At 54.5% G+C, this 13,418-nt stretch overlaps 1 protein-coding gene across 1 annotated transcript in view; it reads left to right on the top strand.

Annotated features, from left to right (window-relative positions):
- Positions 1-638: 638 nt before the first annotated feature.
- The window catches only part of GABBR2 (gamma-aminobutyric acid type B receptor subunit 2), a gene marked incomplete at its 5' end in the record, with an annotated part of 339,283 nt that continues 326,503 nt past the window's right edge, over positions 639-13,418 (top strand). Inside the window, one exon of the mRNA XM_080820587.1 lies at positions 639-959. Within this exon, the coding sequence (XP_080676713.1) occupies positions 639-959 (321 nt within the window). The remainder of the gene's footprint in view (positions 960-13,418) is intronic.

The raw sequence follows: 13,418 nt of genomic DNA, 5'->3' as shown, positions 1-13,418 counted from the left end.
TCGTTCCCCCAGCCCCTGTCCCCGGGCGCTCAGGTCCCCGGCGTCGGCGGACAGCGGCGGCCCGCTCCGCGGAGGGCCGGGGGCGCGTGTGTGCGTGTGCTGGGAAGGCGGCCCTCCCCGCGGCCGCCCCTGCGCCAGCGCCTCCCCCTCCCCCGGCGCGCACGGCCCGTCCCCGTCCCCGGAGGCGGCCCGAACCGCCGCCGAGCAGCCTTGCCTTCGCCTCCCGCGTTTCCTGCCGCCCGCCCTCCCCCGGCCGGGCTCCAGGGGCTGCCGTGGAGCGGCTCCCGGCGGGAGAGCGGCTCAGAGCGCGCACGGGGGCGGGCGGAGGCGGCCTGGTTCGGGGTGGCCGCGCCGGAGAGAGGCGCGCGCGAAGACGCCGGCCCCCCTCTCCGCGTTCGCTCTCTCGCTCCCCGCCTCCCGCACTCCGCTCGCTCCCACCCCTTCCCGGCGTGATTGATCCGTCACGGGCGCCGCCGCTGCCGCCGCCGCTGCGGCCGTTCTGAGCCGAGCCGGAGCCGGAGCCGGGGCCGGGGCCGGCGCCATTGCGCGGGCGCCGCGGGGAGAGCTTGGCGCGGGGCGGCGGGCCGGGCCAGGCCATGCGGGCCGAGTGAGCCGGCGCCCGCAGCCCGCGGCGCGGCATGGCTTCCCCGCGGAGCTCCGGGCAGCCCGGGCCGCCGCCGCCGCCGCCGCCGCCGCCCGCGCGCCTGCTGCTGCTCCTACTGCTGCCGCTGCTGCTGCCGCTGGCGCCCGGGGCCTGGGGCTGGGCGCGAGGTGCCCCCCGGCCGCCGCCCAGCAGCCCGCCGCTCTCCATCATGGGCCTCATGCCGCTCACCAAGGAGGTGGCCAAGGGCAGCATCGGGCGCGGCGTGCTCCCCGCCGTGGAACTGGCCATCGAGCAGATCCGCAACGAGTCGCTCCTGCGCCCCTACTTCCTCGACCTGCGGCTCTACGACACCGAGGTGAGTGTCCGGCCGCTCGCGCCGTCGGGGCTGGGGGGGGGGGGCGGTGGGTGAGGGAGTGCCGAACCGAGGGAAGCTTCGACCCTTGGGCAGAGCCCTGACTGAGCCGCCTGTGCCTGCCGAGGGCACCGCGGGCTGATGCTCAGTGCTCAAGCCGGGGTCCCTCCGGGCTTGGCTGGCACAGCTGGTACCAAGATTTGCTGAGCATCTCCTTCCTCTGGGAGTGTGTGTGTGTGTGTGTGTGTGTGTGTGTGTGTGTGTGTTGGGAGGTGGGGGACAGAAGACGGGTTTCCTTTGACCAGAGAAGGAGTGCAGAAGATGGGGACTGGACCCTCTAAAAGGCCTGCAGTGGTTGCCCCTGCCCAGGTCCCGCCGGTGGGGCTGTGGACTGCCGGGTGGGAGAAACAGGCGCATTGACTGAAAACTGGGCCACCCGGGGCTAGAAAGGCCATGGCCTGCTCGCGGGCCCCCAGCAGAGCCCGGCCGTGCTTTGAGGTCCGGAGGGCTCCGGGACCCGAGGGGCCCGAGCGCGCAGGAGGGCTGGGCGCGTGGTGCGCGCAGGCGGTTCGGAACCCGCACGGCGCGGGCAGGTGTGGGGCTGCCGGCTCTAAAAGGCTGCTGCCTGAATGTGCCCGGCGCTGCCTGCAGCCAGAGCGATTTTATGGGGAAGACTCCCCCTCGGTTTAGTTGCTCAGAGAGTGCCCCGAGCAGGTCCCGCTGCGGACGCGCGGGGGTGTCCGGCAGCGCCGCTGCTGTTGGCCCTGCGGCTGCAGGCGCAGTTTCTCCGGGCGCAGACTTGGAAACACGGACTTGGAGCGCAGCAGCGGGCCGGCCCTCTTGGCCTCCTTCTCCGAGGGGAGCCGTAGAGCCCAGAGCTTCGCCTCCCAAGCCCCCTCCTCACGCCCGCAGCGCGGGTTCTGGCTGAAGCCCCAGCGCGGACCTGCACCGCCTGCACGGCTACTGGAGGGGGTCTGGAGGAGTGATCGCCGGCCGCGCGAGGTCGGGTTTGCGAGTTTTTCCGGACTGAGGGAGCCCCTCGGCTCCTGCCACGGTGTCTGAGACGCGGCCTGAAGGGGGCAGTGATTACCTGTGCAGTGCGCTCTGTTGGCGCCTTCAACACCGCGCCAAGCCGGGCCGCGCGCCGGGCTTGACCCCGGCTTCCCGGAGCTCCCCGGGAGCTTCTGCTCCGGCCCAGGTGCCTCTCCTCCCACCCTTCGGAGGGGAGGTCTGCGCTGCCCGCGCAGCCCGGGCTCCGCTTCCTTCTCTGCCTGACCCTTTTTGTGTGTGTCCCCTGAGAAAGAGCAGAAATCTGGATGGCATCTTTATTCCCCGCCTCCCCCTTCACTGATGAACCAGCCTGCTCTGCGCTGTAAATAAAAGGTGAAGGAACGGGTGGCAGTTGGTGGCGGTGCGCGCAGGCTGCTGCAAGCGGAGAGCCTCCCTTCGCCCCGGGAGGATGCAAGCTGAGGGGCTGAGCAGAGCTAACCTGGGTGTGGAATTATTTCTGAATGACATTCTCATCACCCTCATCTTTCCTCGAACATTTCAAGTTTTCTGGGGGACTTGTCTGGCACGCAGAAATGCACAGCGCCCCTCAGTTCTGTCCTAGACATGTCCCCTCGGCGCTGGTTCCCTGTTGCCTCCATGCACACTCTTTGGGAAGGGACGGAAAAGAGCCGGTTCTTTGGAGACCAACATTTGTAGCCAGGGCAGCCCCGCTTGCATCATCACCAAATGTCAGCTGCACAAGGTTTTCATCACCAGTTTATTCCCTTCAGAAAGCTTCCCTGAAAGAGATTTCACATGAGATTGTTTGTGGCAGTGCAGGGATGGGTGCTTGGCTTCAGGGTGTGGGTTGAAGCTTTTACATGTATTTTTTCAAGTGTGTCTTGATGACTTTCTGAGTGAGAGGGCCCAAAGGCGAGAGGATAAGGCTCCCAGCTGGAGGGAATCAGCTGAAAGCAGCGTGGGAAGGAGGGCACGGGGTAATCGCAGCCTCACGCAAACAGAGAAGCGTCTCCAACTGTGTGAGGGGCACAGAGCACGGGCTTTGGGGTGGGTCGGACCTGGGTTCTAGTCAGACGCCAGTTACCTTCTCCTTGGGTGACCTTGAGTGGGGTCATTGCATCTGTCTCAGCCTAGATTCTCGAGTCTGGAAAAGTGGGGTTGTCGCATGTACTCGGTCAGCTGGTGATGTGACGCTCCAGGAGATAAGGGCCCCGAGTGGAGAGTGCTGTGAGTTGGCAGCCCGGCAGCCAGGGCTCCCTCCGACATGCTGGAAGCACCCACGAAATGTTTCCTGCCTCCCTGCCTTCGTTTTCCTCTGGCGTGGTCCACAAGTAAGACGTTGCAGCGTTAGGTGTGATGAAATAGTCATGGCTAAACACGGAGGCTGCTTATTTTGTTTTTCTCACTTCTGAAGTCTCGTGAAGGGTCAGCGAAGTTATCACCAGAAAAAAATAATTCTGGCTTATGAGCAAGTATGTATGTTACCTCCTGCCATGGGCTGTCATGTCTGGGAAAACGTGCAGGTGGTATAATACTTCATTTTTTCAAGTGGCCCATCTCCATAGGAGATGTGCTTTCTTGCTGAGCTGAGGTAAAGGAGTGCTCCGTTTGTGGGTCATGGCAGCAAGATCCACAGTGATCCGAAGGGTCGTTGGGGCCTGTGTTAGAGTGTCTGGGGCCTGTTATATTCAGAGGGGTCTTTGCGGAGTGTGTGTACTCCCTAATTCCTTCCCCTGGCCCTGTCACTAGACTTGAACACAAGACGGATGTAGTGAATGGATTTTGGCTGGCTTTGCTGCCATTTGCTGCCACTCAATGGCCAGAGGCTGTGAGCAGCCAGGAGGGACCTGGGTCCACTTAGTCTTCAAAGAGATGGAAATTTACCAAGTAATGGGTTAATCTGATCACTGGGAGAGCCTCTCTCAATAAAGGACCCTCCTTCCCGAATTTCTTTAGGTTGACCCTCTTACTGTAATTAGAATAACAATAGAATGTTCAAAGCCCCACTCAGTGCCTTGTGTTCCTAAAAATGAAACATCCCACCAAAGCTTCTGCGAGTTAAGACCTCTTTTCCCTGCTGTAGATAAAATCTGTATCCCAAAGTAGAGCTGAGTATATATAAAACACCAGTGAGACAACTGAACATACAAATAAAAAAAGCATCAGAAACCATATAGAAGCATGGATGTTACTATACCAAGAACCTGGGTTATTGCAATTTTGTGTATTACATTTTAGCTCTGAGCTTCCTGGCAGTCAAGGTAAAAAGGTGAAAATGGAGGGTTACATTACTTACACGTTTGATTAAAAGTTTCTGAAGGACGATGTCTTTTTAAAAAAGTTTCGCAGGAGATTCAGAATGTCATTCACATGTCGTTTTTCGTTCTTCAGTAGCAGATTAATAAAATTAAATAATAACCAAGAGATGTGTTAAGAAATAGTGTTTTCTACTTTGATTAAAGGAATGTTCATTTTAGAAAAAAGGAAAATTAGAAGCATGAAGAAAAATAATAATGGCTCATAATCCACCTGTACAAAGACAATTACACCTAATAATTACCAGTATTTCATTCTGGTTGCTAGTTTTTACTATTTTAGGTACTTGAGATCTCACTCTTTGTGCCCTTTTATATTTTGTTTCATTAATTTAACGTTATATTGGGGGTATTTCCCCATGTCCTCAATTGCAAAGATGATTTCGAATGGCTGCATACTACTCTATTCTACTATCCTATCCTATTTATGGTATACCATAAATATTAAGTCATTCCCCTATTGTCGGATGTATATGTTTTCCCCCTTGTTACTAGTTTAAATTATTATGTGATAAACTTAGGGAAAGTTCAGGGAGCCAAGGGAGCACATTCTAGGTGTGCACCTGTCAGGAAGGCTAGCCTGCTGCAGGGATCCCCCTTGGAAAATCCAGGGGCAGCCTAGCGGTAGGTAAGTGTGTCCTTCCCTTGAGCAGCTTTGCCAAGTATCTGTTCTTTCATTCATGGTGGGTGCTTTAGAAAGAGCCCAGGCAACTGGTGGAGGGAGGCTGAGCTTTTCAAGGACGTATGAGTCCAGTTCAGCAGGCACTAACTGAGCACCTACTACAGTTACTGGTGCTGCAGAACGGAACAAAACCCAGTCTTGGGCTCGAGGGAGGAGCTGGTGCATAGGGGAGACCAGGGCTCTAGCGCACAGTGTCCATTTTCAAGGTTAGCTAGAAAGGGATTGTGGTGATGACTGCACAGTTCTATGAACATCCCCAAACCGTAGACTCATATACTTCAAAAGAATGAACGTTATGCGGGACGCCTGGGTGGCTCAGTTGGTTGGACGACTGCCTTCGGCTCAGGTCATGATCCTGGAGTCCCAGGATCGAGTCCCGCATCGGGCTCCCAGCTCCACAGGGAGTCTGCTTCTCCCTCTGACGTTCTCCTCACTCATGCTCTCTCTCATTGCCTCTCTCTCAAATAAATAAATAAAATCTTAAAAAAAAAAAAAGAATGAACGTTATGATATATGAATGTATTTCAATACAGCTGTTCTTAGAAATAAAAAGATAGAAAATGAGCCCTTTTCTAATCAGACTACCTCTTCTCTGTGGTTCCAGCCCCACTACCCAGCATGGTACCTGGCTCTTAGGAGGTGTATTGCTTAGGACACCTTGCAAGTGATAGAAATGCCACTTTAACTGGTTCATGTGACTGAAAAGTCCTTGAGTGGGCTATCTTCAGGCATGGCTGAATCCAGGGACTGAAATGCAATCTTAAAAAATCTCTCTCTCTCTCTCTCTCTCTCTGTCTCTTGGCTCTGGTTTTCTCTGTTTGGCTTCACTCTCAGGCAGACCCTACCCATGTGGTGGCACAGATGGCCCCTACCAGCTGCAAATTTACACACTCCCAGTTTAGAAACTCCAGTAAGAAGAGTGTTCCTTTCCCAAATGTTTCAGCCAAAGTCCCAAACTCAGCTCTCATTGGCTTGAATAGGGTCATGTGTCCATCCCTGAGCCAATCCCGTGACGTTGATGGTCTGGGACATCAGCCAGCTTTTCGTGGAGGGAGAGGGCAGGGAGGTCAGCCCTGCCCAACCACATGAGCAGGGAGTGAAGAGAAGGTGATTCCTCAAAGGATGGCCAAGGCTGTTGAAGGTATGGACGCCAGGGGCATCTGATTGTAGATGTCCACAAAGACAGTCACTGGGAAATGCTACATTCAGGAAAGAGACCAGGCATGTCAAGGGCATTGAGAGAAAGGGAAGATCATATCTAGGTCAAGAGAGGCCTCCTGGAGGAGTGGAAATCAAGATGGGCCAGAAAGGGCCAATGTCATGTTGACATAGAGAAGCAGGAACTCAGGGAAGGGGAGGTTGGATTCCAGAAAGGAGCCCCAAGATCAAAGGAGGGAGGGAGACAGTGTGAGGTGTTTGGGGAGCATTGACTTGTTATGTTTTCCCCCAAGTGCAGGGACTGTGGAGGGGTAGGGAGCCTGGTGGTGGGTATGGAAGGCCTCAAATCACATGTTGAGAAAGTTGAACTTTATTCTGGAACTAGGAGGAGCCGTGTGTGGGTGGTGGTTTTGAACATGGATGTAAAGTGATCAGGGCCAGTGGGAAGGCAGAGCCTAGATGGTAGACAGATGAGCTGGAGACTGAGAAGCCAGGAAGCTTCTCCAGCCGTCGAAGGGCGAGATGCTGAACTTGAACCGAGGTGGACAGGCAATGAGAGGATGTGGAGGAGAACAGGCAGCACTGAGACCTGCCGGGGCGGGAGGGACAACAGAGAGGGACCCGTGGGGAACAGAAGGGTAGGAGTTTTGGCAGGCAACAGTCACTGAGTCCAGGCACCGTGCTGCAGGGGCACGAGGAGGGAGCGGCCCAGCAGGGGTGAGGCTAGGCATAGAATGGCAGACTCCCTTTCAGACCCTTCAGCTCTGCAAGGTCCTCGTACCTGTCCGATGAGCTCTTCGATACCTCAGGAGCCCTGGGTTTGTATCCCTGTTGGGTACCACTTCCCCGCTTGGTGACCTGGGGCCAGGCACTTTGCCTCCCTTTTGTCATCTATAAAATGGGGCTCACCAATGCGACCACCCTGGTAAGGTAGTCAGGTCATTGCTTGGTACCCTGCGAGTGCCCAGTAAATACCTGCTTCTTGGTTGTCACCATTGCCATTATCCTGTGCTGTATGGGGACAATTATGCTGACCTCACGGGGCCGCAAGGAAGAATGAGTATCTTGGATGCGGAACCTCGCGACATGATGTAATGTAAGGCAGCGTTATCTGTCGTGCCGTGTGCCGATGCCGCGCTGCCGAGTGGGGGGGCTGGAGGAAGGGGGTTTGAGCAGCCCATCGTCCCCTCTGCCGTGTATCCTGGCATGTACTCTTTCTCCCCGGGCCGAGCTCTAGCTCCGTGAGGGCAGGGCATCAGTGAGCGTCAGCTGAACGGCACTGTGAGTGAGTAAATTCCAATCTCCTTTCCGAATTAGCCTCCCACCGAATGAAGAGTTTGTCCCAATCACCTCTCCCCCCATGACCATGGGACTCAGGTGACCCCATCTATCAGGATTAAGTTGACTGTCAGGCTGTAGCTGCCTCCTGCCTATTCCCACCCACACCAACCCCGTGCTGCTCCCACGGGAGGGCAGTGCCCTTGGCCATGCCAGCCCCCAACCAATTCCCCAGACCCAGCCAGCCACCCATGGGGGTGGTAGGTGGAACGCACACACTAGGGCCTGTTTAGCCTTGGTATTGGGCTAAAAGTTCAACTTGTTAAGTTTATCTTTGACAAGGCCTTCTTGCTGTGTTTGGCCTACCCTCCCCCGGGCACAGAGTACTGTCAGCTTCCTCACGCGGAGATCAGCGGGGAAGTGAGCAAGCCGGAAGGGCAGGACAGCCGTGAAAATAGAGGTGCTGAACAGATACGTGTGGGACACGTAGGTCCTGCTGCTTTAACAAACAAAACCTGAAATCTCTGTTGCCTACATAATAAAATTTCTCTGTCGCTTACCCAAATTCCAGAGTGTGTTAGAAATGCTCCTGAGGTGCTCGCCTCCAAGTGGGAACACAAGGAGCTGGACAGATTTGGGGTGTGACTCTCCCATCCTGTGACTTCGAGAAGATGGGAGTAGGGAGGGATTCATGGGGAAGGCACACTGGATTTTTAACCATCTTTACTTAGAAGTGACACAGGCATTGTTGCTACTTGTATTCCGTTGACCAGAAATAGTTGCGGGTCAAGCCAACTTCAAGGGAGGGTAGGCTGTGTCAAGGAGCAGGCGGGTGCCATGCAGACTTGTCATTCTGGGTCCTTCAGGAAGTAGACGCCAAGACGGATTTAGAAGCATAAGAGCTCTTGGAGGGGGCGGGGTGGGGATGCCTGTGTAAGATACAAGAGGAGGTGGGGAGACGCTCAGCCCATGATGCCAGGCTGATAGCTGGGAATGGAGGGTGAAGGAGAGATGGGTAGGAAGAGGCTCAGCAAGTCTGGGCCCATCAGTGGGCTGCTCTGGGGCAAAGTCTGCCCATAGAGGACTCCCGCATCGGACCGAATCCCTGCCCAGCACGGTCACCGACCGCAGGCTGCCTGGAGATTGTGTCCTTAGCAGAATTAAATATGGCGACAGAGTTGAAGCTGCAACAAAAGCCATCAGCTGTAGGTTCTGCCTGCAGAGGAGTTCCGACCGGCCCACCTACACAGCTGTGCAGGCACCACTCGCTTCTGCCTCAGTGCCCTAGGGCAGCACACTCTGGTTGATAGAACTTTCTGTAGGCCCTGTTCTAGGCTCTGCGACACAGCAGCGGATGTGACGTGAACCCTTCCCTCAAGGAGCTCACAGTCTGAGTAGCTGGTCGAAACAGACAGAAACCATTGCACGTAGCACGAGCGAAACTGTGGTAGTGGATCAGAGGAGGATGTTGGGGAAGGCGACCCCCTTCTGGAGGCACCGTTTGGCCATTCCCTATGTTCAGTTGTAAATGTAAGTGGCTCCTTGTCGCTAACCTTTTTGGTTATTTAATTTGATTGTAGGAAGGTCAGAATATTAAACGGTGTAGTTCACCCAATGAGCATCTCTATTCATCTGCTCCTTTATTTTATTCTTATTCTCTCTGCTTATGTAACAATGTACAGGGTGGCTGGTGAGATGCCTTTCTCTCTGTACCTTTCGAGGAAAAAGCAGGTGTACCAGGCTGGAACCGTGGGGGTGTGAGCCCCACGTGGGGTTGGCGGTCTGGGTTCTGGTGCTCGGTTAGCTGCTGAGACCATGGGGAAGTTCTTGCTTCTCTCTGAATTGTAGCATGGCTGGAGGGGCTCTGCTCCCTTGTAAGCACGGTGAGAGCAGGTGCTGGGTGTGTCTGGCTCCCTTGTGGTCCGTTGAGGCACTGGCTCAGGGCCAGTCACAGAGCAGGAGCTCAATAAGTATTTATTGAACAAACAAATACATCTAAAAGCTTGGGACACAGCTCTCTGGTTCTAAGAGGATTAATGGGCATAGTTTTCACAAATCGAGGAGGTGTTCCATATGCCAAACCACGTGAGCTTCCCACTTGCTCTTTATTTGTTCTTCTGCATTCTTGTTATTTGGTACTTTGGGGGTCCCTGTAATTGTGGAGTGCAAAGGTTACTTGCTGTATGTTCCAATAGAAGATTCTCTTCTCCCCTGACAAACGTACACGTACGTCTTCCAAGGACATGAAAACTTAGGAAATAAATACTTTCTAGCATCTGAGAACTGTTATGGTTTTAGGTGGATTATTGGAACAGTCCTCTAAACCAGCAGGTGGTGGGTGTAGGAATCAGGTTGTGATATCCTATTCCCACCTCCAGGGAACGTGAGCCCCAGCAGAGGCTGGACTGGGCTCTGGTCCTAGTAGAAATTGCAGGAACGGAGCCAAGTCACCAGCCTCGGTGAGCCAGGTGGTCCGGTGACAGGTCTGGGGATAGTGAATGAAGAGGTCTCCTGGGATCCCCTGGAGAGCAAGCCTTATTCCACGCTCCCTGCTCCCGGGCTGGAAGCTTCTGCTCTTTATCCTTCCATGGTCAAGACTGACTCAGGAACGGGCTAACCTCAGCCTCAGGGTGACCATCTCCCTGATCTGGTTTTGGTTGGGACCCCAAATCAGATAATCCAGTTTATTAGAATCATGTGCAAAATAAGAGTAAAGCAGTTAGGAGCTGAGCTTTGGGGTCTGAGAATTCTTGCTCGAGTAAAGGGCATGAACCTTGTGGCACCTTTTGGGGCCAATTGGGGAATCCTTTGGCAGTTTTCTGGTCTTTCTGAACAGTCTGCATCGCTGGAAGGATGAAGTGTCATTGTCATCTAGAAAATTAGTGGTCGATCCAGAGTACAGAGTAAATGGATTCATCTGTCTTCATCATGCCCACGTTCCCCAGCTGCTGGCTAAAGCGGACCCCTGTCCTGCCACTTGGCAAGGACATCATCAGTCACCATTCAGATAAAATCTAGCCCAAGAAAGACTTTGAGGAGTGATGCATTATTGCTGCTCTCGTGGCGCAGGGTCAGGAGGTGGTAGAGAGAAAATGATATTTTCACACTCTGCTTATGATCCACTTGACTTTGTTCAGAGGGAACTGATTCTGAAAGCAACAGTCATCCTTATAATAATCACTATATTATCCAAATCACTTTGTTTCTTGAACTGCCCATTCACTGAAGCTTTTCTGAGAATGCCCAGAATTCTTTCAGGGATTTAACCAGCAGGCAGGGACCTGGAAGCCCACCCCGTGGCATGCGAGCAGAGCCCATGCTTTGGCTCCCACCGAAGCTGGCGTAGACTGCCTTGACCTTGACAGGAGAGAGGGCTCCCTTGTCACTCCATACAGTGTCTTCTGGGGATCCGACTGACCCCTCTGATCTCCTTGCTGGACTCTGTGAGTTCTAGAAACACTGGAAAGCCCTTGGAGAGCTTCTATTCTTGTTACAAAAGAAGGAAAAGGGAATGGAAGCATTTAGTTGCAAGCGTGCATGGGAAGAAGAGGGTATAGTGGCAGCAAGAACTCACCTGTATCCTGGGCTCAGCATGCGTCCGTCCCTGCATCAGTCTCTTTGTAGGGTTCGCTGATGGGATCCTCTCCACATCCTGTTGGGGCAGGTGCCATCAGCGCCCTCAGGTTGCAGGTGAGGCTTGGCGGGGTCACGGGACATGACGGCCAACCAAGCGGTGAGCTGGCATTTCAATGCAGATGGTCTGACCTTGATGCCCAAAGGTTGAGCACCAAGGGAGCGGCATCCTCCCGCAGTTTCTTACCTTCCTCCCGTAGAAGCAAGTGGCACATGTTGCTGGTGGCTGATGCTTTTCTTATTTTATTTTGTGAACTTCACGCAACCCCTCATCTCCCTCCAGCTCTGCCCCGCCCTCTCCCTTTCCCCTGTTCCACACAGCCAGCCCTGTGCTCCCTCCTCACTTTGAGCACGTCTGTCTGCACACCTGGCTCCCACAGATCCACTCTCTGCTCGCCTTGCACCTGCGGAGCTTGTCGCCTCCCGTGGTGTTTACTGGGGGTGTCAGTGTTTGTGTCTATGTGTGTTTCTCCTGGATTACCTCGACGGCAGCGGTGCTGCCTCCTTTGTACCTGAGGCTTGGTGCAGGGCCTGGGCTGGGTGCGGGGCATGTGGAGATGAACCCGCAGTCGCTGTGCTCTCAAAGGCACGCAGCAAGGCTGCCTGGCATCGTCACCTTGCAGCATGAGAAGGGTGAGGGGACAGGCCAGGGGCAGGGGCTCTTCCCCAGGTGCAGAGGACAGTTAGGACCACCGACCCAGCACTCTGACCAGGTGGCCTCCCTGCCTGACACCTTCCGGAGACTCCCCTTATTCTGGGAATAGGAACAAAACCTCTCTTGATGGCCCTGGATGCCCCAAGGGTCTGCCCTGCCCACTCCCCAGCCTTGGTACTGCCTGCTCTCCCTTTCTACTCTGGACTAGACACATGGTCCTCTCAGTTTCTCAGGTGAGTGCGCTCCCTCCCCCTGCCCTGCACAGGGCCTTTGCACAAGCTGTTCCATGGTCTGGAACACTTTCACCACCTCTGTTCATCTCTTAGACACCAGCTCAAGTGGGCTTTGTCTATCCTCCCTGATTGGGAAGAATCCTCTTCCCCATTTTCTCTGAGAATCACAAAACTTTCCTTTCTAGGGCTTACCACAATGGCAGTTTTATGTTTGTTGGACTCTTTGATCCCTCTTGGTCTTCCAAGTTCCTGTGCGGGACCGTGAACTCCATAAGTGCAGGAACAGCTCTGTTTGGGCTCCCTGTAGTGCCCAGCCCAGTTCCTGGCATGTAACCAGTGCTCGGCAGATATCTGTGGGATGAATGGGTGAGAGCTGACGGGCTCCCGGGGCCAATCTGCATGTTGATAATGTCTTGCTGTGTGTTTTCCAGTGCCTGTGTGGAAAAGACCGTGACATTTGGAATCAGGCGATGTGTGCCCGCGTGCTGCCCCCACCCCCCGCCCCACACCTTGGGCTATGCTCTGTGGAATGGGAACGCCACTGTCTCAGGGGGTTCTTTTGGAGGTTGGCCTAGAACGTTCGTGTAAAGCATTGAGCGCACGGGACACACCGAGTAGGCGCCCACTAAATTTCACTGTCATTTATTATAATGTAAGTGAACGTGCTCGCTTCGGCAGCACATATGTAAGTGAACGTGTAAAATGCTGTATAGTCACGTTTAGTGGGAGCGTGTGTATGAGGCCAAGCAAAAAAGCGTGTGATCTGTGTGTGAGCCTCACTGGATGGGTTTTCGACATGGCTGTTTCCGACGCCATCCCTGGGATGACTTGACACGCACTGGGAGCTCAGGGGTGAACTTCCCTGGCCTATTGTCTCTGGTGATGCCCTCAGAGCTCTGTGTTGTCACTGCTGGCTATTGTCCCTCGCTTCACCTGGCTGCATGCTGGGCCAGCCCACGAGGACAGACATGTCATTTGTCTTGTTCCTGCCATGTCCCAGTGCCCAGCACAGAGCCTGCAGGTGCTTGGTAATATCTGGGAGGAAATGAAGGCCTTTGCGTCCAAGCACCTCGCAAGGCCTCTGGCACATTGTAAGTGCTTAGCAAATGTTTCTCGCATGAGTGGTGCTAAACGCGATGTAAAATATAACAATTTTGGATAAAATCACAACTGTGCCCTAAATGGAGCAGAGGGAGAAGACGTTATCAGGCCTCTGTGAGGAATGGATTGTTTCAGTTGAATACTATGTTTGACGGCTGGAGAGAAATGTCCTGGTGTTTGCCTGTGATGAGACACATTTCCTTTTAGGCTCAGGACAAATCTGTTAGCTTAGAGGGCAGGGCAGTTTGGTAGGAAGAGCTCTGCATGCCCCGTGGATGACCATCTCTGATACTCAGTGCTGGAGGACCTTGAACTAGTCATTCAACTTTTCTATGCCTTAGTTTTACCATCTGTAAAATGGGAATGATAATGATGTTTCCGCCCGCCCCACCCCAC

This window comes from Martes martes (assembly GCF_963455335.1).
Source record: "Martes martes genome assembly, chromosome: 12".
Classification (NCBI taxonomy): Eukaryota; Metazoa; Chordata; class Mammalia; order Carnivora; family Mustelidae; genus Martes; species Martes martes.
This window is presented reverse-complemented; position numbering and strand designations above follow the sequence as displayed.